This window comes from Manacus candei, unplaced genomic scaffold (assembly GCF_025592945.1).
Source record: "Manacus candei isolate 608988 ecotype Guabito, Panama unplaced genomic scaffold, ASM2559294v1 h1tg000021l, whole genome shotgun sequence".
Lineage (NCBI taxonomy): Eukaryota > Metazoa > Chordata > Aves > Passeriformes > Pipridae > Manacus > Manacus candei.
In genome coordinates, this window is record NW_026138069.1 from 529,056 (window position 1) to 555,705 (window position 26,650).

Genomic DNA, 26,650 nt, shown 5'->3' on the forward strand with positions numbered 1-26,650 from the left:
GCAATGTATAATTAGGGATGAATAAAATAAGTTTCACACTGGAAAACACATTTTTGAAAGCAGCAGTTTTAGTTAATTGAATCATTATCTTCCTTCCTTCTTCTTAAGCTAAGGGATCCAGTGGTTGACAATAAAACAAGTCTGTAAACAAATGCCTTCAATTAGTTGTTATTTTGAGGACAGTTTATGTTCTGCAGAAAAGCAAATTAATCTTTTCCCTTTTGAGATAACTGCATATTCGGGCTTCTGTGAATTATGGAAAATGATGACTATTAGGAGGTGTCAGCTCTTTGTGAAGTGTAAAATTACACAAGGTACAAGGAGAAATCACCAAGAAACTTAAGTGGACTCCTTTGGAATTTATTCTTACAAACCTTCACACAGACCTTAAAAATGTTGAACATAGAGTTAAAGAGGCAGTAACAGGCTATCATAAAGGTTTTTGAAAGACTACAACTTAACTTAGTGAATGACCAAGATATCTAAAAATGCAGAGTACTCGTTTTAATAATAAAATACTATTCTTAAAACTGATTTTAGCCATCTGATCTGATCGACACACATCTTGGGGAGAATATTTTTCTTAAGATCTACAACCTGGCTGTCAGTTGTCTGCTATTTCATTGGTGTAAGCTCCTCAGTCTCAGCAATTTGGGCTGCTAGCAATCATTTCTATAACATTTGCAAGAGTTAGAAATGTCATAGTTTATGTGTGCAAAGTGCTGGATCAGAAATCTGGATTTTGTTCTTGTTTCTGTAAGTCACTCAGATGGGTAACCTGCAAACCTCTATTCCTCAGTTTCTTCATCTATAAAATGAGGATATTGATATTCACTAGCTTTTAAAAATCATTTAAAGATATACATGGGTTAATGATTAAGCAGTGTGAATTATCCCTGGTGAGTAAAACACAGCTGCTAATCCACTGACTGATTCACTCTCATATTAGCATCTTTATTTAAACATTCGCAAAACACTCATTTTGTCAAACAGCAACTGCAAAGAAGCTTTTATCCAGCACAAGTGTAATTAGAGTAGTAGAGAAGCAATGAGACTGTGATCAGCTTTGAGCTCAAGGGACTATCTGATATTTTACGTTCAAGTAACTGAAGTAGCAAAAAGAGTTTCCAATTCAAGTCTGCCCTCTGCTGGCTTTAACAGAACACTGCTAATACATTTTGGATCAAAGGTGTCTTTCTGAAATGAAGTAGAAGAACTAAATTAATAGAGGTTGATAGTAATTTTTTATACTTTTTAATAGTAGTTAAATTATTTTTAATTTTGTTTTTTAAAGTCCCATCTAGGCTCCCTGGCAGATTCACGTCCTTCAGGTTTTCAAAAGCCCACCAGCATATCCTTCATATTAGAGTTGCTGGAACTAATATACAACATGGAAAGTAACATTCTGCATGTGGCTTTAAAGACATTTAACAGAAAAGTTGCAGAAAAATATTTTGCTATGATACAATTAATGACTTTAATATATAGTGCTGTATGTACTAGTCAAATACTAATCCCCTAAGAGACCAGCATCAGTCTAAGTCTAATACTCTGTCACTGGAAGCAGCCTGTCCCCTTAAAATATGAAAGGAAAGAAGAAGAATTTTTATTACTGTGTTTATTTTAGAAAGAATTTGCCATCACAAATACTACACACAAATAACTCATCTCTCAATTCAGGGGGACTCATTTTCCTTTCTATATTTAAAATAGGAAGGTAATTGGGGTGTGGGGAACTATCTTAGTTATACTTACTCGCACAGATTCATCTAGCATGATTTCAACCCCAAGGTGACATTTGTGTCTGAAATACAAAATCTGTATCATTATGTGCTGAATGATCCTATCGAGCTGAAAAGCCTCAGGTTCATTTATCTTGTAATCTTCATGCTTCATTACACTTAACAGCATCTAATCTCTTGTGACTGCTACCTAAACTTAAAATAAAGGAGTAAAATATTGTTTCTTCAGATGTGTGCTTAATATACACTTTTTAAAAAAGGGAAAAAAAGTATTACAGAAACGGCATTTTATTTTGGCTGTTCACGTGCTTGGAAATCGGGGTCAGACTCATAGCCTGTGCCAAGTGCACCTAACAGACTTTATAAGGCAGAACCTAAGGAACATTCACAAGTTCTTGGAATGTCTTTTTCATCTGCTAAAACTCTTGCTTAAATAGCTTTCATGCAAAATGAAACCTTTAGGAGTCAGTGTAAGATTTTACAGGAAGCAGTGAAAGGCACACAACTAATTTGCCCTTGCTGGTTTGGGGTTTTTGTTTGTTTGTTAACTTTTATTTTATTTTATTTGCTTTAGGTAGGAAGCTATGCAAAAAGCTACTGAAATCTCATTAATCACTCCAGTATGTACTCCTACAAATCAACCGGACTCCAAAGAAACCAGTATCTAAAATGACTCATTCTGCACTTACAGGAGATTAATGTTTGAGATTTTTAATAATCCTAACTGAAAAGCAGCAGCATTGATTAAAACACTGATAGGTATTTCCCTGAAAGGTCATTTGTTTTCTATGCATAAGTGGAAAGAGTCTTAGATGAACTTGTAGGCGTGTGAATGAGGCTGTCAATACATAGAGAAGATACACTTGTGTGTCTATTTGACAATGTTTTGAAATTAGTAAAATCTAAAAACATTTTTCTGGGCTAAATATGGGTTATGATTATGCTAAAATAGACAAAATACGGACAGAAACTGTGTATGGAAGGGAAGCATTTTAAGAGACTAAATTTTATTTTAATAGAATAGCAAAAACTTCATTAACCGCGAGTTGCGCTTCATTTAATCTGATAGTACCAGACTAGACTTGCAAAGGAAGAAGAGAGCTTTCCTTGATCACCTTCTGGTATCTTGGAAAGGCCTTAATTAGTCTTCATTATAATACTAAATTACTGATTCTAATCTTCCATGTGCTGAAGATCCCAAAGAATTTTCAGTGAAATCTGAACTACTGAAATGCAAAAACTAAAGACACACATTACTGCTGATACTTTCATCCATATTGGTTGGGTTTCCAAGTTCTGAATGGCAGCTTTTGCTGGAGTGTCACCTTGAGTAGGCAGCTCATGCAGCACACTGATGGAGCTTGGCCAGAGGAGGTGTGAACTGCCTCTCACCTTGTTGGTCATGGTTAGGCCATGCTGAATTAGGAATATGACAAATGCTCTGTCCTTAAGTTTCTGAAGTGAATTCACACAAAGTGAACAATGAAGATAAATTAATACCTACATTCACTTTACCTAACTAATTCATTCAACATTTAAATATACTATGAGTTATTCCATTTGTACATATACATGACAGATTTACTTCATTGACTGGCAAATCTTATTCAAGATCTGAAAATTCAGATATTTTTACATTTCCTATTAAGCTCTGAACTCTATAATTTTTATTACAAGTTGTTAAAAACTATTATAATGACAACACTAAAACCTAGACTATGCTGTGCTTTAAATTCTATTTAAATTAAACACATGCTAAATTAAATTTTAATTTATACTTTAAAAAAATCTCAATTTTAACAAACACCCTTCTTGTTTTGGAGGTAACAACAAAAAAGGATACTTAGGGATATACACAGTAACTGATACACTATATAATTTAACAGTGACTTAACACAAAAGCCAGAACAAACATTTTGGCAGGAAACACATAGACATGTTTCACATCTACCTGGCGTATTACAACTTTGAGGTTCTTCTTTTTGCTTTACTACCTGTTTTCTCTTTGCTTATAACCAACGTTGTTAGTAACTTCTTGCTGTTCCATTTATCTTGTAAAATCTGAAAGAGTGCATCCAAAAGCATTACTGTAAATCAGTAAAGCAAATGCTGTGCATCATTCAGTTGCATTTTCAAATACTTCATTGTCAGAAAAAGTTGTTTCAGCAGCATATTTATTTTTTTGTAGTTGGATGTTAAGAAAGACTATTACACCATTCACAGAAGAGAGAAAGCAGACTACAAACTTATAATTACTATTTTTCAAATCTCAAATTCTATGTTCTATATCAGAGAGAAATATTTCATTTTCATGTGCAATGCTGCCAACTGATTGCAAAGACTTACATTCTCAGTTTTATGGTTGTTTCTCCATAATACAATTCACTAAGGTCAGAATTTGTACAAAGGCAAGTATAGATAGCAAAGACTGTTTTGAAAATCAGAATATATTCATTGTTTTCCTCATCTTGTTTCAATCATAGTAAAAATTTGCCTAAAATAAACATTTTTAAGTCCTTTGAAATCTTTATGGATGTGTCCTGTTGAAACAACATATTCTTAAGCAACAAAAATCTACTTGAGATCTGTTGACAAAGAAAAGGTTTACATTCAAATATCTTTAGAGGAAAATCCTCCTAGAGTTACTGAAATGTTCACTGTTCAGATGCTAAAACAAGAGCTTAATTTAAAAACAGAGAATGAGTAAATATATATATTCGTTTTGGCCTCAGAAAATCCTTTCATTCATCATTTTTGCGTATCAAGCATGTAAAGAATCAGATTATTGTTTTCATCCTTGGCCAAGTAGTGCAATCATAAAAACATGCACTTAAGAACTGTGGTGTTTTTAGATATGGTAAAAGATAGCAGTATCTTTAAGTGTAACACAATTTTCATTATTAAATGGAGATGGGGAGAATGGGAAAGCCACGCTTCAAACAACAGTAAAGTTTTGCAGCAGGAAATATTCAATTTTTAAGCACATCAACAGTTCTTGTCAGAGGTCTCTAAAAGCACTGGATGAGGTTCTTTGATTGCTGTCTCACCTCAGATTGCTGTTCCTTCTTCCCTGGCCTCGGAAGCTGTAATGAAAAGTAATGATTGTAACTCTACTCCACTCAGTTTTGGTTTATTTTTAAATAAATAAATTGTACAGTTACTGTATTGAATATACAAACACACTACACTTTCCCTTTTGTTCCTATCACTCTGATAATTCTACTAATGTTCTAGATAACCATCTGTTGTGGTTTCACCCTAGCCAGCAGCCAAGCCCCACACAGCTGCTCACTCACTCCCCCACCAGCAGGACTGGGGAGAGAATTGGAAGGTAAAAGCTTGAAAACTCATGGGTTGAGATAAAGACAGTTTAATAGGGAAGGCAAAAGCTCTGCACACAAGCAAAGGAAAACAAGGAATAAATTCACTGCTTCCCATGGTCAGGCAGGTGTTCAGCCATCTCCAGGAGAGCAGGGCCCTGTTACGGGTAACAATGACTCGGGAAGACAAATCTCATCACTCCAAATGTGCCCCCTTTCCTTCTTCTTCCTTCTACTTTATAAACTGAGCACAATTCCATGTTATGGCATATCTCTTCAGTCAGTTCAGGTCACCTGTCTCGGCTGTCTCCTCCCAACCTGCCATGCACCCCCAACTTTCTTGCCAGCGGGGCAGTACAAAAAGCAGAAAAGGCCTTGGCTCTGTGTAAGCACTGCCCAGCAAAACCAAAAACATCTCTGTTATCAACCCTGTGTTCAGCACAGATCCAAAACACCACCCCATACCAGCCACGGTGAAGAAAATTAACTCTACCCCTGCCAAAACCAACACAGCATCTGACAATATCACTTTTCTTGGAAATATGCCATATCAGACAGTGACCAGGGTACATCCAACAAGTATCATACAGCAATTCATGTAGAAAAGATTCAAATTTGGACAAATTTTTATATGCAATACAGATCTGCATTCCAAGCAGATTTTGAAAATATGTCCTCTTGCCTTTGTGAAATGACAAGGAACATTTCCCAGACCAGTGGTTCTGCAGAGGAGCTGGGATTTATTAGACTAAATAAATAGGAATATTAAAATTGAATAGAAGGAAAATCATTAGTAGGGCACAATAAAAATAGAGAGCCTAATTATAATAATGAAGTGAAACAGAATGTCTAGTCATAATATGCTACCATTTTTATTGACATGGTAAAGATTCAGCCTGCAATGGAAATCCATTAATGACCTCTTCCTTATGTTCTTGTGTTATTTATACTGATTTATGGTGTAATCCTCAAGTATGAAATATCTACCGTAGCGTCTTTGAAATCTAAGCTCCTCCTAAACAGAGTCAAACTCAAACTTTCATCCCAAGAAGATGAATTTAATGCAGTTTCTTGTCAGTAAAGTGAAGGGAAAAATCTCAGAAGTGAGAGTGGTAAGCACATAATGGAAGTTTGCAGGGATTTCCTATGTCGAGTTTACAGTGATTTTTGACAGACTTCAATGCACTTTGTCTCCTTCATCAGCCTTCTGAGTTGCACGTACTGTTGCATGGCTTTACTTTCTGGTGTATTGAGATAAAGCTTTAGAGGTCTGAAATTCTTTAACCTGAAAGGTATCCTTTGCACTCAAAACCAAAACGACATGTTACAGCCATCTGACCGAGTGACATTACTTCCCCAATCCTGAGACAGACACTAAGAGTTATTCAGTCATGTCTCCAAGAATCTCAGTTCTCTAATTTACCCATAAAAATGGAAATATTTGGCCATTTTACAATGTGTGTTAGTGGTATTTATTTGCTGTGAAAACACAGCACTTGTGGAACTACTGCTAATCGAGTTAGTAAAACAGCAGGCATTCATATTTTTGTTGTCCCTGTTAAAACCTCTGCAATTTTATTTCTGATTTTATTGTTATTGCTGATCACATGAAACTACGAGGCTAAAAGAAATTCAAAGAGATTTTTTGTAACAAAAATCTTTCAACACATATGGTATTACTAATTTTCTTTTTCATTCCAGCAATTGGGGCTCTTGTTCTTATTTAACAGATATACCATTCCAAGTGGTTTTGTCTTCATTAACAGCCATAAAAAAAATTTCAAATAAAATCAAAATCCTTCATGAAAGGGTTACCACAATAAACTACAATTACATGGAGTAATACCCACAGCACACCTACATCATCTTACTTCTGTCTTCTCTGGGCAAAGCCTCCTCCATCAATTTCTTACGGTATCCATTTCTTTGGGTATTACTTACCCCTTCAAAACAGCTAATTTTTTCATGCCCCATCATAGGAATCTTTGTTTCAAGGGTTAATTTTCATTATTTCAATTATTTGAATAGCACTGTCTCACGAACTTGCAGGAAGGATGACTGCTGCTCTCTTCCCCCTTTGGCTGAGTCAATACTTCATCAAAGGACTGCCGAGCTCTTCGACCCTCTAGCATCCTAGGTGCCACAGGAGCCAAAAAAAGGCATGGAAAATTTCTGGAGTCAGTACAACTATTTACTCTTTGCATGCTCTGCAGTTTTTTGTTTTGTTGTGGAGGTTTTGTGGTTTTGGTTGGTTGGTCGGTTGGGTGTTTTTACTACAAATATGATACTTTGGACAGTATGAGACTATGGATGTGTGTTATGATGGAAAAAGTGCTGTTCTCCAGTCACTTGTCTTAGTTTACAGATATTCTTTCACAGCCTCAGTACGTAAAACCACGTAAATCTAAACCGGTAGCTATAAAGAACCAACACTGGTTTATTTGCATACCAAACACACCCCCTTGTGCTCTTATAGGCCACAGCAGTGATTTTGTTTGCAAGAAAACTGGCAAAGAAATATTAACTTTCTTGCTATTCATTTCCTGGCTTCTACGGGTAAATCAAGGAAATAACATACAAGCTTTTAGTCTAACATTCAAATTGGCAGACATGAGAAATGAGTGCTACTAAGTTTCTGTGCTCTGAAAATTATTCCTTGACTTAATGCACGAAGCGAAGAAGAGAAAGAGCTGGCACATGTGGCACACTTTGGTGAACACCCTTTCTCAAGAACATCCACAATAAGATTATACGGTGTCACATGTGACACAGTTAAACCAATTCTCAAAGAAGACAGAGCTTTTTAACCCTTTGGATCAGCTGATAAGTACATCTGACCTTCTGAATCCCACTTACACTAAAACTACAGGAAGTTTAAGGAAAAATACCTTTCAAATTTAATTCCACTACAGTGGGTGACATTTTATTGTACTATTTTGTAAGAGACTGTTAACAAGCTGTGGGCTGTAATGAACAGTTGGTTTTGTATGTTTGGAAAGAACAAGCTGTAACAGTAACCACAGTGTGGAAACTGATCTTACTTGGCCTCACCTACACAGAAAAACCAATTTAATACAAACTGCTGGAAAATAGGTTTCTGCAGCAACCACTTCTCTTCCTTTGCAAGACTCAGAAAAGCAGGTTCAATAGTTTGAGTTCTGTTTTGAGTATGACAAGCCATTACTGACAAATGAATGTGCCACTTGCACTACACGTGTTCGGCAGAGACTACTCATTTATCTGTTAAAAAAGAAAGTGCCTCAGTGCTTATACAGGCTGTGAGTTGTAAGGACAAGGCCAACGTGCTCTACCACGCAGTTTTCAGATATTAGGTCTCTCCCTATATTTCTAGTCAAGCTTTCATTCCCTGAACTCTTGTTCATGGACTGAACACATTGTGCAGCCTGGTATCAAAGATCACAAAACACCCAGAGCCGGAAGGAACCAATAAGGATCATCGAAATCCAACTCCTGGCCCTGCATGGGTCACCAAGAGTCACCATGGGACACCATGTGCCAGAGAATATTGTCCAAACACTTCTTAAACTCTTGTCAGGCTTGGTGCTGTGACCACTTCCCTAGGGAGCCTGTGCCAGAACCCAACCACCCTCTGCGTGAAGAATCTTTCCCTAATATCCAACTTAAACCTCTGCTTGACACAGCTTCATGGAGAGCTTCATGGAGAGGCATTTCCAGTTTCACCCAGAAATACTTTTCTCATCACTTCACCTGTACCTTTCACTTACCAAAGGCACTTCCCACCCTCCAGAGGCGGCGCGCGCGTACACCTCGAGAGCTGCGAGGAAGGAACACAAACATGAGTCCTGCAGGACCTAAGGCAGACGAAGAAGACCCACAGCGTTTGTAGACCCCCCTCCCAGCCGCCCGACCCTGGTGGGCCACCTCCGACCCCAATCCCTCTGCCTGTGGCAATGACACGCGGGCGGGACCAGCCGGCGGGCGCAAGCAGCCCCCGGCCGCCATTTCCTCGCCCTTCCTCGGGCAGCGCCGTGCCTGGTCCCCGCCGTGCCTGGTCCCCGCCCCGCAGCCCCGCCATGGGTCCCGCCCAGCGCACGGCGCCGTTACGATATCGGCTGAGCTCCTCCTCTTCCTCCCCCTCCTCTCTGCCCCGCCGCCGGGATGCCGAAGCTTAGCAAGGAGGCCAAGCAGCGGTTACAGCAGCTCTTCAAGGGCGGCCAGTTCGCCATCCGCTGGGGCTTCATCCCCGTGGTGCTCTACCTCGGTCAGTGCCGGGCGGGCGGGGGCCGCGCGGGGGGCGCTCGGCGGCCATGACCGGAGTGGGGGCCGGAGCTAGGGCGGGCTGCGGAGCCTGAGTGGCTCCGCTCGCCGCTCTCCGCCCCCCGGCCCGTCCGGGCGCTGCCGCCCGCCGGGGAGCGGCGGGGGCGAGGAAGGGCCCGACGGGGCAGGACCGCCCCGCTGCCCGGGCCCCGCGGCCATGGCCGCGCATGTGCAGAGGGGCAGGGCCGGGGTTGCCCTTGGCAGAGCTGCGGGGCAGCGAGGCTTCGTGTTGGGTGGTGGTTTTGTTGTGGGTTTCTTTTTTTTCCTTTCCTTATAAAGAAGAAGAGTGCGGCCAGCGGGTCGACGGAGGTGATCCTCCCCCTTTACTCGGCCCCAGTGAGGCCACATCTGGAGTTCTGGGCTCCTTAGTACAGGAAAGACAAGGACCTACTGGAGAGGGTCCAGCAGAGGGTTTACGAAAATGATGAGGAGTCTGGTCTCTCTTACGAGGAGAGGCTGCAGGAGCTGGGCCTGTTTAGTCTAGACAAGAGAAGACCGAGAGGGAATCTCATTAATGCATATAAATATCTCATAGGGAGATGCCAAGAGACTGTGCCAAACTCCTTCCAGTGGTGCCCAGTGACAGGACAAGGAGCAATGGCCATAAACGAAAATGCCAGAAATTTCACCTCATCATGAGGGAGGAACTTTTGTACGTTGAGGGTGGCAGAGCACTGGAACGGGCTGTGCAGGGAGGTCATGGAGTCTCCTTCTCTGGAGACATTCAAAACCCACCTGAACACATTCCTGTGTAATGAGCGCTAGGTGACCCTACCTTGGCAGGGAGATTGAACTAAATGATCACCAGAGATCTCTGCCAACCCTAACAGGTCTGTGATTCTGTAATAAAGAGTTTTCTGCTCCTTTTCCTCCCTGGAGGCTGTTTCTGATCTGTGTGTGTCCAGTGATGGGAGGGCCCCTCAGGGGAGCAGGCAGAGCAGGTACCCAAGCGGCCAAACAGCAGACGGAGCTGTGATTTAACCTGTGTCAGTGACCAGCTGCTTCAGTAGGTGAGGCTGTGTTCCGTGCTCAGGGAGGAAAAAGCTGCCAAGTGATGGGAGTGCTGATTCGTGGCACTGAGGGGGTTGCCAGCCTCTGGCTAAGGTTGAATTTCCAGCATAATGTACAGGTTACGGTCTCTCTCCCACCCAAAATGGGACTCCTGTTTCCAAATTGCAGTGGAACATTCAGGGGATGCCTTGATGTCGTGCCTGGTGCCCAGGATGTATTTCACTTGCTCCTGTCATGGGACTGGGCAGGTGTCACTACCACATGGTAGTTCTCCTGCTGAGTTAGGGCTCTGTGCCATCAGCTGTCCTTATTAAAGAGCCTGACCCACTTAAGATAGGCAATGTGCCATAGGCCTGACACTTTTGTTCACTTCTTTTATTACAGGGCACCCCAGAAAGGCTGATCCCTGCAATTCATCTGGCTTACTTTCTACCCAAACTCAGTTGGGCCTTTTGGGAAAAGTAGCTAAACCAGGCAGGCATCTCTGCATGGAGCACACAAACATGAAGGAGAGCCGGGAACTTAATTTATTTACAGTCAAATCTGATAGGTTGTTTTGCTTAATTGAGGGGAATGCAGTGTCCAGTTTGAAGGGCTTTAATTGTTCATAGATAACAATCAGGGAAAAGTTGGTCTCTTCAACTGTTGCAGAAGTGCTTTAACAAAAACTACAAGAAAGTCACTTCAAAAACTATGGAAAAAAACTAATTGGCATTATTAGGTTTAAACTTTAATTGCATTTCCATTTTTAGTTTATAATTTATTTAAATTTATAAGTATTGGGTGGGAATTTCAGCAGTGTTTTGTGACCTGATTTTGCTGTTGCTGAAGTTTTGTTTTGATTTTACTTTCAAGACAGTATCTGTGGATATGGGAAAGATGCTCTTTGTTCTGAGTGACATCAGAGGACATTAAATACTTAATACTTACTGTATAAACTTCAAGTTATATAAAGCCATCTTACTGTATTTACAGTTGCACTAATGTCAGGCTGCCTAGTACAATTTTGCTATGTAGCAGTGAGAAACTCAAGTTGTAGTAGTTCGGGTTCATACCTCCAGAAAATAAGTGTGCCGTTCCATGTCTGCATTGCTGCCTTATAAATTTGCCTGCAGTAATGAAAGAACATTAAGTATAAGCAGATGGGAAGGGGATGTGTAGATGCTAGCTTTGCTTGCCATAGACATTTGGAGGTGGCATGCATTCGAAGCCTAAAGGATTGAAAGAACCTCTTCTATGCTGGGATTACCTTTGAATCTGGGAGGGAAGGTGTGACACAGTGGAAAGGCAAGAGGCTACACAGTAGTTAGTGTCGCTGATTGAAGGGCAGTTTTTTTATTGATCCCTGTGTAGAAGAAATACATGCTAAACTAAACGTAGGCAAGGAAATGTTCAGCAAATCTGAGCTTTTAATTTCCTCTGAAAGGCTTTCTAGCTCAGGATGGGATGCTCCAGGGCTGTACAAGGGAGCCTGGTACGTGAATGTGCAATTATAGGTCATTGGGGGTTTTTTGTTGTATTTTTTTAAACTTGCCCAGGTGACTGCCCAGGTTTTAAGTTGATAAATTAGATCAGTGTAGTTTTGTTAAATCTGGTTTGCTTATTTAAAAATAATGGGGGTGGGGGGAAAGGAGCCAGAAACATTCACACACACACAGAGTGTGACTTGTAATACAACTTTATGAATTTTAAAGCTGTGTTGCTGGACAGTATGGCAACCAAACAACTTGTATCAGGGTATTTGATAGTCTCAAATCATGCAGGGTTATCTTCAGAGAGCTTTTCCTGTGCCTGTGAAGTTAATGGAAGTTTTCCCATTAACCTTTGTGGCCTGTGTTTTGGGCAAGGTAACATAAATTATTTATTTTGTGTAAATAAGGGAAATAATATACTTTTCATAAATTATCCACTTCTAGATAGCCCATGTAGGAGGGATTGTGTTGAACAGTGCCTGAATTGTGTGATTCTCCTTCAAGATTTTTAATTTACAGTCCAGGGAGCAAATATACTTCATATATTAACCCTTAGTTGCTTCTCCAGCGTTTGTTTACTTTAGTCAGTTGGTATTTGAGTCATTAGCCTGGGGCAAACTCTTTGTAATTAACTTTCATTTTCCTGGGTGTTAGTAGATTGACAAACATCTTGTTTGTTTGCCAGCTTTAGTACTATGTAGCTTTTCAAAAAAATGCCAGTCAAAGTAGAAGATTGGAGGTTTCATTGATTTAACATTTAGAATTGTGTCATCCTAAATTGAGTGAATTGTTACTGAAAAACTGCCTTTAAGTTCTGCATCAGATGTCATTGCAGAATGTTGCCTGTTAGGCCTCAAGGTGCTCGTTTATACCAGGTATAGGCATTTCTGTTGGTAGGGCCTTGGCTGCTTTCTGAACATCATCTAAAATCTGTGTGTGTAAAGCTGTGTCTTGCTCTTCAGGGTAGATAAATTCCTTGATCTCACAGGTAAGTACACTTGTGTTTATTTTCTCTGCTTTCTAACCCTGATAAGAATGTACAGTTTTTATTCATGTTAGTGCACAGCTTCATGAATCATCTATTAAGTAGTTTTTTCTTATTGCAATTTAATGGGCTGGAATAATTATATAGTGATTTAAGTAGGAGTTTGCACATACATATTTTTATATATATGTATGTAATGTATGTTTCACTTCAGGTTTTAAAAGAGGTGCAGATCCTGGAATGCCTGAGCCAACTATCTGGAGGTATGTATTGGTTCTGCATGTATTTACAAACCCAGTGCAGATAGTTACTGGTTTGTGTGTTGTCTCTGCACAACAGTTGTGAATATTGCGTTCATCCTTTGTTTTTAGTGTTGTGGTTCTTGTTTATTTAGAAATCCAAATGACAAGTCAGCAGAGCTCTACTTCTTGGGAGGGCCTTTCTCTTAATCTGACGTGGCTTTTAATATATGGAACTTCCTGTACCTTTTGAGTGGCAGCTGCCCTTCTGACAATCTGTTGTAGAGCTAGTTTGTGCAAGTTTCTGCACTGAGGAGTAACTTACCAGCTTTCTAGCACAAATTTAAAACACAACCTAATCTCCTTTGGCCTTTGCAAATGAGGTACTAGAGCTACATAAAAGCTGCATGAAATAAAGGCCTATATCCTTCAATATTAGTCACTGTTATGAAGCAAAGTGCATTTGTTCATGTTGCCTTTTTCTTGTGGGACTTTTTGTTAGTGCTACATGTCATGGCATTAGTAATGCTTACGTTCTAGTGGTATTTGAGTTTTATTGAAGGGCTTCTATGGATCAAACTGAGTAAAGTTATGAAGAAAGGGTGACTCTTCAATTTTTCTTGAAATACTTTTGATTACTATGCAGGACCAGGTATTCCTAAAACAAATCGGACTGTATTGTTTTCAAAATCACACATTAACTCTTCTAGGTTCGCATAGTTACAGTGAATGGAAATCCCATTTTTAGGATTCAGTGATTCAGTAGAAAGCATGGGGGAAAAAGTGTCAAGTTCATGTTTCAATTTCGGTAGAATCTTCAGTTGTCTTAAGAACTAAGTTGCTGCAGTTGTTTGCTTGCTGACAGTGTTTCTGTGTTTTTCTATGTTTAGCTTCGCTAGCAGTTTGAGACTTTTTATCTTGGTCCACTAAGTAAAATATGTATTTCATACCAGAATATATGTACATAGATATCAGAAGCAGATGTTTGGGCTAATCTGAAGCTTACAGACACTTATTTTCCCAAGCACATATTTGTGCTCTGTAGGCTTAAATTTTGAATTAATGGCATTATTTCATTATTTTGGAGCTTATCATTTATCCTGTACATTTATAGAGCTGTTCCTTCAGAATTGTGTTTTACAAATATCAATTTAAAGACAAGTACATGCTGCAAATCTGACTTTCATTTCCCTCCCCCCCTCCCCTTTCAGTCTACTTTGGGGATGAAGGATGTGGTGGTCCCGTTCTAGAACCAGCGGATGAACAGAGAGTGTCTGAAGATACGTACATTCCAGAGGATGAGGCCGACACTTAGACCAACTGGCACAATCAGCTTGCTAATGGCATAGGTTGTACATATAACAAAATGGAGTTTATATGGACCTAACTTATTTGCGTTACAGTGTAATTAAATAAATACAATTCGAATGGATAAACGTTGTTTTTAAGTCTTTAAATAAGTATAAGTGTAGTAATTTCTTTATGACAGGAGGATAACCCATTGTGTGGGTTGTGTTTTGTTGGTTTTACTTTTCCAAAATATGGTGATATTCAAGCCCCATATTTATCTCTTTTATGATCATATTTTGGGTAAAGAGTCCTCTTTGTCCTCACAGTAACCAGAAAACTGAGCTAATGTTTTAAATACTTCGGTATTCTTCAAAGATTCCTTCCCCAAGTATTGGTAAGCCTCTGCAACTGGTTACTGTGCTGACCTGTTTAGGTTTTTTCCCTCCTCAGATATTTTGTTTTACTAGCACAGTCAGATAGTAAGTATACTTTTCTGCCAAATTCACCTTTAAATACTATGTATGTTTCCTGGGATTTAGGATGGAGGGGAAGGATACAACAGGAGTGCTCTGTGTGCGCACGTATATCGTGCTCTTACTTTAAGAGGAAGTTATTAATGTATAACTGAAGGAAGAAAGCAAGTACACTAACAAGGTATATGCTTCATTTTTATGCTGAAGTCTTGTTCTTTGGACCACTGTTGGTCCAAAGTGGTTGGTTTTCTCCCTTTTTTAGTTGGTTTTCTCCCTTTTTAACACCGAAGTTCAAGCACTAAAATGGTGACCATATGGTTTCTGTTAAATAAAAGCTGTGTAGTTGGGTAGTTTGCTCTCTCCCCTCCAGAACTTTGCAGGCTAATTTGTATCTCTACAGTGATTTTTGAAAAAAATGTTTATTGGCCCCAAATTATGATTGCAATGAAGGTAATCTACATTTTGGCTTGGCTTTTTTTTTGTTTTAATCCTCATAGGTTTTCAGATAATTTTTACAATAATTAAATGTTTAAGGAATAGGGATTCCTCAGTTTTTAATCTGCCATGAAAATCCATGGTAAACTGTTACTGTGTTTAAAGGCAGACATGACTGGAAAAAAATGAGAAATGAGCCAAGAGAAAAAAATTAAATTGAAAGACAAGAATTGGGAAGGAAAAAAGTAGAAACATTTATGAGGGTTAATGCAAACCACCATGTTCCTTAAAATTCCATTAATCATGATAATTTAATCAAATATTATGAAATAGAGGAATAGCTAATGATAATAGTCTGCTGACAGGGGAATAGAGCAAGGACTGAATGCAGAACATTTTCTTGTGAGTATATCCTTTTGCTATTTCAGCTTTCCTAGTGCTTTTCTGATGGTAACTTGAGATTAATGTAACCACTCATATATCTTAAATTATGAAAGGAATTCAAATTCTGATCCTTTTTCTTGACCGATCCTAATTACAACAGTAATGAAATAATCTGTTGGTACTTGATAGTGGCTTTAATCATGATCAGGAACATTTTTCTTCTCTTGAATCTGGTGTAACAACCTGAGATATTCAATACTAATACTGTTCAGTTCAGCGTGAAGTAACTCAGATTTCTCCATTAGATTTTGCGTTTCACAAGGGTGTACAATAATACCCAAACACCCGCAGTGGTGTATTTCATGTCTTCTCTTCTGTGTCAGCCATTTTGGGGATGTGGTTTGTGGGTCTTAACCGCCACATGGTTGCTCTGGATGCTTTCCAAGAATGATAGTATTTGGCAAGAGGAAGCGAAGCAGGGAAGTGTCCTTACCTCTTTCATTAAAAGTTTTACAAAAGCACAGATATGTCAGGCATAGGCCAGATTCTGTGACCTCCCCATCCCGAAATTTTTTTTTAAAAAATAGTTGCAGTTCAGTTTTTTTGAGACTTGGAATGATTGGATTAGTGTTGCTTATGTGGTTCTTGCTTTAAGCACATTGGATAGCAAACTTCTGGTAATTCGCTGCTACGCAAGTATCTTTCAGGAAAGTCATTAGCGTAGAACCCTTGGGTTTTCAAATTGAGCGGAAAAAAAGTCTTTCGTGCCACCTTCAAGTCAAGTTAAATGGAATGCCAATATGTAGTATTTTTCATTTACACATCCAGATTTTGATTCCATATAGTGTACTTTCTGTAATTAAAAGGTGAGTGAAACTCCTTAAATAAACACTCATTTTTTTCCTGGGGAAAAAAAAAAGTAGTATTAATCGTAAATCTTGGTAATTAATTGTAAGGTAGCAAAACTGTTTATGTTTAAAAATGTTCGCTACCAAAGATTTCTTCATTTTTAATGTTTTGAAGTTACTTTGCCGGTTTTGTCATTTTCACAGAATTTGGATTATAAGGGCAGATTAGTGTTCTGTGAAGCTGTACATTAAATAGATTCCTATGAAGAATCTTAATTCCCTATGATAAGTTCAGCAAATATGCTAGTTTTAGCAAGACTGGGGAGTTTCGGTGGTCCTAGGGAGAAGAGGGCAGGTGTCTGGAGTGAAAGGGAAGGACATTCATGTTTTTCAAGGCTGTGGACTGGGGACTTAGGTGTTATTTGTTCCAAGTGTCTTAATCTATGATTTTTGCCTTTCCGTCTTTGTCCCAGTAAAACTTGAGAAAATTTTGTTTTGCTGTCAGATGGGAGACACTTAGAAAAGAACAAATATGATCTCCCCTGCTTCGCTGTATCAGTCTCTGTGAGTGAATCAGTGGATTCCACAGCCAAATACGGACTCTTTTCTGTGGCGGGGTTTGTGATGCAGTCCTATAAGACCACATTGAACTCAGCGTTGGAATAAACTCAGTGAGTGTAGTTTACTGAAACTTGAGCTCTGACTTCCACAGCTGAGCTCAAGGCTGCAGTTGAGATGTGTGAAATAAAATCATTGATGCCTTGCTGTGTTTTGTGGAGATTGTACTAACTTTGGGGTGTCCAGTTGATCTTACCTGGAGATAGGGATTGGTCGGCTTAGCACCCTGTGGCTTCAAAGTGGAAGTGGAGCATACTTGTGGTTGTCTTAGTGTCAGGGAAATACCGAAAGTGAGAGGCTGTCTCTGGAGCCTGTTGTACCTGGTGACAAACAATTGTGCAAGCGACCAGAGGAATGTCTCCATCTGGACCAGTCTTAGGAAGATCAAAGGTTACTCTGCTCAGTGTCCTGCTTGCCATAAGTGAAGGCATCTTGAGGATTTTAATGCAAGAAGAATGCCCCATTCTCTGTCTAAAGTGACCTGCAGTCCTGTGCCCGTGGTCCTTTTACATCTTGTCAGAAGGTGCTGCTCTGTCTCTTGGCCTCCTCCTAGGAAAGACACAAAGGTAGCAGTGGCTTTTGTTTAGTCTCCAAGGTGTCTGTGAACAAAGGATTGTTCTTAACTCAGGACTGAAGGAATGGGCTGTTTCTCCTCCAGCCAGTCTGTGAGTGAAAAATCAGCAAAGTCCCAGGAGCTTATGGTGGGCAAGGAGCAATACAGTATCCTGGCAGCTGAATAGCTTGTTCGCTGGCACGCTGACTGCAAGAGCTGCTGGTGGTTTTACCATTCAGGAACAATTTCTGTATTTTTTATCATTCCTGTATTTTCTTAAAACTGCCTCTGCCATTACTGTATTGAGATGAAGCCAGAAGATCAGATACAACCTGATACTGTTTGGTAATCATGGTGGGCAGAGACTCTCCAGCACTCAGTGGTGACAGGCCCTTTAGAAAAGCATCTCCTGCAAGCTCAGCTCTGAGGAGTGGCCCTGGGGTGTGGGCATAGCAAGCAATGCAAAGGGGGATAAAGACAGGCTAAGAGACAAGGAGGAAGGAAGGCAGGGAGAGAATTAGGGCCCTGAAAAGAGAATAAAGACAAGGAGGTCAGTCAGAACAACAACAAAGGGTTTTAAACATGGACAAGACTTTTAAAGGTGGCGAAGTGAGAAGTGAGAAAAAAGCATGCACATCAGAGGAACCACAGAGCCCTGTGGGGCTTCTGTGATACTTGGTGTGCAATCCTGAGGGAGTCTTGAGTTTGGTGGTTTTCTTGGTCTTGGTGTTTGGTCCATGGATCTCCTGGTAGTAGGCTGTGAAAAAACAGTCAGCGTAGTGTCATCACTAAACAAAGGAGAAAAAAAATATCTGGATTTCAGTATAAATTTGTTCTTAATAAGTTAATCTACAAAGGAACCTACATGTTTGCTCTAACAACTCTTCAAGGATGGCCAGCTGTGAGGCAAAGTTAAGGTGATAGGAAATTTGGAATAGGTATTTCCTTCTGATACAAATTCCTGGTGTAGATGCGGCTGGTACAAAGTAACTGTGCTGTTATCTCATCAGTTATAAAACAGAGGCTATCTCCTTTTTTTTGTTAATTAATTCATGAGCAAAACTCCTATTAGTTTAAACTGTAGCTTTTAAACACATAAACACTGCAGACCAAAGCAATGTTCAGAGTTTTGTCACAACAGGCCCCAGTGTTGGCAACATGTAAAACCCGTCCTTTGCTGCTTTGTACGACTGTCTTCCAAAATGGCTGTGGGTGACAAAATGCTGCTTAAGATCTAGTCTTGCATTGTGTTGTAAGTGAAACAGAGATCTGTCATGTTGGCTTTATATATAAAGCATATACCCTGGATATTTTTGAACTATTTTGTTACAGGCTTGGAATTTAAGCTATGATGATACTAATGATATTTGGAAATTAAAGCTCATTACATCAGTTTTCACCACAGGAATAGAGATCACATCCTGTTAAATGTCATATGACTAATCTAATTTTTGCAAATAACCACTTAATTACAATTTCTAAATACTTTTCCATGATGGCCTGTGATGCAATAGCCATGTCTTGGTTAAGCTTGTGGGTTACATGCATTGTTTCCTGGTTATGCTTATATTAATTCAGGATTAGAGAATGGGTGAGATGGAGGGAATCCTTATCTGCTAAGTGCAAAAGGGTATTTTCTAAAAGGGTATCTGTTAAGTGGAAAAGGATATTTTGGCAAGGCAAATCAAATCTCACTCTTCTGATTCTGAAAATAAATGTTTAATATTTTTAAAAATGGATTTTCTCATGAAAGACTGAATCTTCTTAAATTCTGGTCACTGAATAGAAATTCAGATTGCAAAATTTCTGTAGTGTGTTTTCTGATGACTGCCAAGGTCAGTCTTGAAAATATGCCAAGATTTGGTTAAATATGTTTAGATTGCAGGAATTAGTTGGTTTTGCTAGGAGTTCGGGGAGAAAATGGTACTTCAGTGTTGAAGCCTGCAGAGGTTGCATTTCTGGGGAGCAAGGGGGTGGGTTTTGGTTTTCCTCTTATCAAAGAGAAAGAAATTGTTATCTAATCATTTGACTTGAGAAGCAAGGGTTTACAGAAAGCTTCCCACCCAATATCACAAGCATGGTAAAAAAATTGAAAAATGATACTTCAGAGACTATAATTGGAAAAAAAAAGTATTTTTGTATTACAGATGACTTTAATATTAGGTTGCATTCTGTCTTTTTAATTTTCGTTGTGATTGTTGTTTTGATTGTTTGGGGTTTTTTCCTCTCTTGTCTAGCATTCTACTGTTATGGCAGCATTGTTAACACTGTTTCTTAATACTGTGGGCTTTTTCTTGCATAGAGTGTATGCATACTTTTCAACATAGCTTCACCTTCTTCCTGCATTGGGATTTCAAAATCAGGATGAAGGGAGCTGCTCATCTGTTGAGCATTCCAGAATCTCAGTATGGGGTTACTGAGTAGGGATGCAGTGGAAGGGGAAGGGCTAGCAGGGATCTGTAGGGCAAAGCTGGTCCTGTACAGCAGCAGCCAGAATGGTGCTTTGTGTGGTAATTTCCTATTTTTTTTTGTAATTATTAGCAGGTCTTTTTTTGTTTTGGTTGGTTTGGAGTTTTTTTGTCATCGTTTTGTTTTTTAGGGTTTTTTTTTGCCTTGCTCAGTGAGTTAGCTGTCAGTTAGGAGGAGCTCTCTTCTGTTGAAGTGTTGAGGTATTTCATTGTGGCTAAATGTAGTTAGGAATGCCCATTTTTACTCTTGTTCTGTTTTTTTACATGTTTGCGCTGGTCTGCCAACTAAAATAAATGCCTATGTGTGTTTTTTTGATTGTTGACAAATACTTCCTACACAGCAAACTGGATAAAGGACGACTAGTTGGGTCATTTGAGAGGCCCCATAACATGCTCAACAATGTTTAGGTCTCCTCTGACTTCCATCTGAATTCCCCACTGCAAATCTTCCTGTGCCACAAGCACCGGTGAGCGTTGGTTTCAGCAAGCAGTGCTTATCCTGGCAGCAGTCCCTGAAGTTGGCACTGTGACAGCAGTGATGGCCAGCAAAGCAGCTGCTGCACTGAAGTGCTCTGAGAATTGCAGGTGGCTGTGGAGGAGCCACGTGTAAAATAATGTCAGCTCTGCAGCAGCACCAGCGATATCCTACACTCCAGGAAGGACTCAAAAGTTGACCTCCCCACCAAACAAGTGGTGATCTTTGCTCATCTTCTACATCCTCAAATGTGGCAGCATTTAGATCTTTATTACAGTTGCAGACCACCTGGAGTGGCTGCCAGCTGAAGAGGTGTGGGTGCTTGTCTATCAACTGCAAGGGATTTCAGTACCTCCATTCATAGATGCTTTCTGGCCTTTAAGGGGATGAGTGCAAGTTTGTTTCGCTCCAGTGTACATAAGTAACTAATGGTGATCTCAGGCGGCCACCTTCTACTGGGAGAGGTGAAACCAGGAAATGCCTTTCCTTTTGGTCAGTCTTTATTTTTTTTCCCCTTTCTGTTCTCACATAGTAATAAGGTCCGGTGTGGGATCCGCATTTGGGTCTCATAGCTGTTATTGTGATAATAAGGGCCGGAATGATCGCTAACCAAATGGTCACCAAAAAAAAAATCTCTTCTTAAAGGAAGCAGTGAAAAAGCCAAACCAGGCTTTCCTATGTTTTCTAGCACGTGCCAGGACGGCTAAAGCAGGATCTTGCGTGCTGTGAGAAAAATGGTTCACCACAAACATCTTTAAAGTGACCACCTTGAGGTCTCCTCATTCTTTCTCAAGATGTTGCACAACTTAAGATGACAGTTTTACCATATTGGGCAAAGCAGTGGTTTTGTTTGTTTAGAGCATCTGAAATGTGGGTTGTGAGTGAACTGGTCACTGTTTTGGCATCCCCAGTGGTGGAATGCATATGTGGACAATCAGATCGCTCAGAGGAAGAGGAGAATTTACTGGCATCCTTATCCACATTCCAGGGCATGCCTTTCATCTCCTCATCTTCACTGCTGTGCTGGAAGAAAAAGAGAGAGGGTAATTAATATTCTATGAATTTTAGAGACAAAGCTCGAGTGACTTTTGCTGCCTGCATCCATTGTGAGGCCTGTGAATTCCTCAAAGTTTGGGTATACCTGGTACTTGCACAGCTCCAGTGCTGCAGGTGATGCAGCTAAGGAAAGTTTCAGCAGTTTGATACTCAGGCTTAGGTCTTGTTTTGTTTTGTTTTTTTTTTCTATACAGTATTCAAGAATATGCATTCGTAGTTTGTGGCCTGTCCATCCTAGTGGAATATAAAAGACAGATGCATTGTATCATCCATGGTCATAGACATCTCAGCAGCAATATGTTGATTTATAGCACCTAAGGAAAGAACCTAAGATTTTTTTTCTGCTTCTTGAGAGAGGAGGGAGAAATGTTTAATCAAACTTGGAAAATTCCCTTGGATGACAGCAATAAAACTAGTCAAAAGATAGTATTCATGTCAAAGTGGTTAATGTGGTTGTCTCACCATTTTATTTATTTAAAAGAGATTGTTAAACTTGTAAGAAGATCCAAACAGTTACAGTTTTATGGAGTTTTCCTTATTAAATATAGGGGACTTATTGTTCATTTGTTTCTCAGGAGCAATGGTAGTTTATTGTGTACACTGTTAAGTTCCATGTTCACTACATCTGGTTCCTTTATATCCAATTTTATGAATTATATGTTGACCAAGTTGTCTGTGTATGTGTGTACATACATGCTATGTAGATAACTGAACTCATTATACAGATAAATTCTTGAAAGTGGTTATTCTGATAATTGCAGGCATTAAAAACTTGAATAGATTAGAGTGCCTTAGTCCTATTTAAAGTTCACACGGGTTATACAGGCCTTTTTTTAAAATCAGCTTTTATTTGTTTTAAAAATATAAATAAGTCATAAATAGCATCTTTCAAATAGTTTAAAAACATAAGGTATACAACAATTTTTCTGGGTTCTGAAAATATTTTTTTGTTGAGTACATATTAAATAAGTTGCTATTCTGAATAGTACCATTAGAAAATTGCTTAAATTATTTCTAAATATTGAAAATATAAATAAGAAACATTAGAAATTAATAAATATTTTAAATACAATAAATAACTTCCTAGAAGGAAATAAGAATGTATATAAATGCAAACCATTGTTACTATTTCTGGTTCTTAAAACAGAACAACACTCTTGTCTGCCACATGACAGATGTGTAACAAAGGATTGTGCCTGAACTAAAACATTTAGGCACTGAAACTCCTGGTATTTTTCAAATAGCGCACAGCCCTCACTGTTTTCTCCATAAATGAAGTAAAGTCTCGGAGGATGAGGTGGGTGGTGATTTTCTCTATCCAGGTCTTACTGGACTTCAGCTTTGTGCGGAGGGATTCCTGGGTAGCTGCATCTGGGATGATCACTTCTTCGGGATTGATCACCTATGAAAAAAGACAATATTGGGGGGATCCTGGTTAAAACATTGTAATTGAGCTTGTTGGAGAGCATCAGTTTGTGTATTCCCAACCAGCTGCATATCCACGCTTTCTGTACTGCAGACAACAGCCCTCCCTGGGAGCTGTGCTTCTGTACAGCCATGCTTCTTTGGAGGGGTTTGAGCAGTGCTGATGCCTGCTACGATTCCTGTGTAAGAATCTCTGATCTATACTGTTTGCTCTGGTTTGAATGCAACGTCTGGCATTGTGGTCCAACACTGCACTGAGCAGATCAATGCACCTCTCCTGCTGTCTGTTAGTCTTGTGGGGAGGTGGGAAGGCCCTGATCATGGTTTGCTCTAACCTGTACTGGCTGCTCCATCCTGAGTTACATAAGCTGACATTGGGAGTAAAAACTCTTATGTTTTGTAGTAGATTAACAGTTTCCAAAGATGTCAAATTTGTTTAGTTGCTTAATTCTTACTTTCCAGGCATTTAGTCACAGAGGAGACTGAGTGCCGCCAACTTTCACTGATGTGTGGGAGCACAACTACAAGATGAGTGAAAGGAGTTATGTACTGTATTATTATGCAAGCCTCCTTCTGGAACATCTTTTTTTTTGTGAAATATAAAATATAAATATTCTTTCTGTCCAGACTACTTGGAAGTGGATTCTGATCACACCCCCTGTTACTGATATACCCAGCTCCTTGTTGCACTCTGTAAAAGTTTGTGTCTGGATATCCAGACAGGTATTGTCCTGGTGGATCTATCTAACCACAAGTGACAGATTCTTGCCTTAAATAGCAGATTTTTCTCTCATAAAGAAAAATTTCCAACTTGAAGACTTTTTCTCAAAAATTCTGTAGTTTCTACAAGTACAGGTTTTGCTTTTGATCACTGTGTTTAATTCTGCCTGTTTGATTACATTGATTCTACTAATTTTCCAAAAAAAAAAAACACCCTAATTTCCCTCAGTTATGAAACAAACTTTCTGCAAACTAATATATCAAGTTGGAAGCCAGTAGTCAGTTGCTGTCTTATGATGGGGCTATTATTCTCAGCTAGCACTGTGTGAAAAAAGCAGTTCAGCTTCCTTTCACTTTAAAGAATGATGGGCATAAATCAATATGTTAGGAAAGGTATGGCAAACAAACAGTGGACTTTTCACACACCAAAACTCATCTTGAAGGAAATAATACCCTGAGACTTTTGCAGTCCTTACGTGGATGATTTTTACTTGGGCAAATAGATCCCCCAATGACAAAGGAAATATTTATGTTAAGGATTTTTAATGTGAGCAAGAACTACAGGAAATAAGTGAATTTTTGAAGTGTGATCTGTCAGAGCTCTCTAAAACATGGAAAATGTCTGTCAGAAATAAGTAGCATTTAGTTTACCAAATCAAAATAGCATTTGTCAAGAAAGGGGTTTTTTTCCATGATCATTACAAGCAAAATATGTGCTTTTTAATAGGCAGCTATCTTCCTTGATTTTTAAGCTACTGATAGATATTTCAATATACCATACAGCTTGGCTTAAAAGTTTGTTTTGGAGAGTTTTAAAGATCAATACTGTTGTAAAGATGTATTTGCCTTTTTTTTTAAATGCATTTAATTGGTTTGGAAATTAGAAATTCAATAGAAAGTAGGAAGAAGAGTTGTTCTTTAAGAAAAGAAACCAAAACTTTGTAAAACCTCTAAATTAGTCATGAGGATAAGATCTGAGCATAAGGAACTGTCACCTGTTGTTTCATTGGGAAATGTTCAACTTCACATAGCATCCTCTATCTCTGCCTGCACATCAGTATTAAGCCATAACAGTTATCAGAGTGAATTTAAAACCAACTCACCATTTGTCTTATGGTATGTGCCAGGTGCTCTGTACTATAGCATAGCGATTCAAGGTTTTGGTTTTCACTAATAAAAGTTTCTTGCACATATTTGAGGTATGTCTGAAATGTATAAAGCCCGCTGGAGATTTTTTTCAAACATTTATCCTGAAATGAGAGAAAGGTGAGAAAGTCACTTACAGCTCAAAATGCCTTGATCGCAATGCTTTGTGCAGGTTAGCAGATGATGCTTATACAGAGTGTGGAGGTCTGGCTAAAGTCAGCTGGAACCGGCACAAATCTTTAGGTCAACTTCCACAGGTTTTTTTAGCAGGCAAAAGTTGCCCCAGGCACGTAGGGTTAGACCAGAAAGGAGTTCCTTGCCTCATCGAAGCCGGCATGCAGACACCCGTCTTCCTCCGTCACTCTGGGGAGGTTGAGGTTGTTCTGGAGGAGCATTTCCACGCTGTTCTCGCAGACGGTGAACTTCTCGCACATCTGGGGAGAGACACCAAGAAGTTTCGGTCGCACCTTGGCCGGAGGCAGCCCCTCCCGGGCCGGGTGTGCGAGCCCGCGGGCCGCCCGTACCCACCTCTCGCTGCAGCTGAGCCGCCCGGTCGCGCAGCAGCTGCGCCAGCCGCAGGCTGTGGGGCAGCGCCGCCCGCCGCGCCGCCGCCTCCTCCGGCTCGGCCTCCCCCGAGGAGTCTGCGGGCCCGGGCAGCGGGACGGCGGCGGCCCGCGGCAGCAGCAGCAGCAGCGGCAGCAGCAGGATCGGCAGCGCGGGCTGGCGGCGGCCGGAGCGGGCACGGGCACAGCCACAGCTCGGGGCGAACTTCATCGTGCGGCTTCTCGGCTCCGGCCCCGGCCCCTTCTCGTCGGCGAGGCTGGCGGGTTGAATGAGCTCCGGGCATCCCTGAACGTGTATTTATCGAGGGGGCTTCGAGATTATTCATGGCCTGGGAAAATCCGGCATGAGAACACGGAGGGGGGGGTGTGTGCTTGAAGGAGCGTGCCGGCTTGACACTGTTGGAGAGCGGGATTGTGAAACGGGGCCGGTGGGAACATGAAGTAATCCTGCTCCGTAATTCTTTGACGGCTGGGCTGCCCCCTGCACACGCCGCCGGCTCACCTGACCCCGCGGGGTCTCGGCCGGGGCCAGAGCTGGAGCCCCCTGCCAGCTCCAGCCGCACAGAAAGGCTTGGAAATCACCTACCTATTTTACATGCGTACACTATATATGCCATATACTTTCTGGTAGTTCAATATTTTAAAATTTATATTTTGATATTTTATGTTTGTTTAAAATATATGGTTTAATGTTTTATGAATTTTGTATGATGTATATTTATCTCTGTATTTCGGCTATTTTTATTGTGTATATATATATATATATATGTGTGTGTGTGTGTGAAACTAAATACCCCTGTTTAGGTGCAGGGTGTGTACAAGTTGTAAGTTGCCTCTTCCCCTACATATGGGTAGATTAAATATGGGTGAACTACATATGGGTAGATTAAATACATCACATTCATACACTTTAAGTGGACCAAAACCAGCTCCCACAGCTCCAGCAGGAGGGTGGCTGCAGGAAATGCTATGAAGTTCCCTGTTATCTGCTACCTTATCTTTTTCTGCCTACCTGGTCAGTGTTGCAGGAATTTTAACCTTTCAGAGGGACTCTTCACCCAGGGCAAGTGTGCTTGTTTAGATCAATCTTGTAGAATGCAGACTGAGTCAAACTGGGCAAGGCATGCT

General features: G+C 40.1%; 2 protein-coding genes and 1 non-coding gene across 3 annotated transcripts; 1 reads left to right on the forward strand and 2 right to left on the reverse strand.

Annotated features, from left to right (window-relative positions):
* Nucleotides 1-4,465: 4,465 nt before the first annotated feature.
* LOC127470498 (small nucleolar RNA SNORD93) lies at nucleotides 4,466-4,546 on the reverse strand. The gene has a single exon (XR_007904317.1). It is a non-coding gene; the product is annotated as a small nucleolar RNA SNORD93 (small nucleolar RNA).
* Nucleotides 4,547-9,112: 4,566 nt separating this feature from the next.
* TOMM7 (translocase of outer mitochondrial membrane 7) lies at nucleotides 9,113-14,504 on the forward strand. Its single transcript, XM_051785962.1, has 3 exons — nucleotides 9,113-9,305; nucleotides 13,044-13,092; nucleotides 14,280-14,504. The coding sequence occupies exons 1-3, from the start codon at nucleotides 9,203-9,205 to the stop codon at nucleotides 14,293-14,295; spliced, it is 168 nt and encodes a 55-aa protein (XP_051641922.1). The 5' UTR covers nucleotides 9,113-9,202; the 3' UTR covers nucleotides 14,296-14,504.
* Nucleotides 14,505-21,528: 7,024 nt separating this feature from the next.
* On the reverse strand, nucleotides 21,529-25,733 carry IL6 (interleukin 6). The gene is made up of 4 exons (XM_051785967.1): nucleotides 25,488-25,733; nucleotides 25,280-25,393; nucleotides 24,917-25,063; nucleotides 21,529-23,070 (listed from the first exon to the last, which is right to left on the reverse strand). Exons 1-4 carry the CDS (start codon nucleotides 25,731-25,733, stop codon nucleotides 22,879-22,881), a joined length of 699 nt encoding a protein of 232 aa, XP_051641927.1. The 3' UTR covers nucleotides 21,529-22,878.
* Nucleotides 25,734-26,650: the final 917 nt, after the last annotated feature.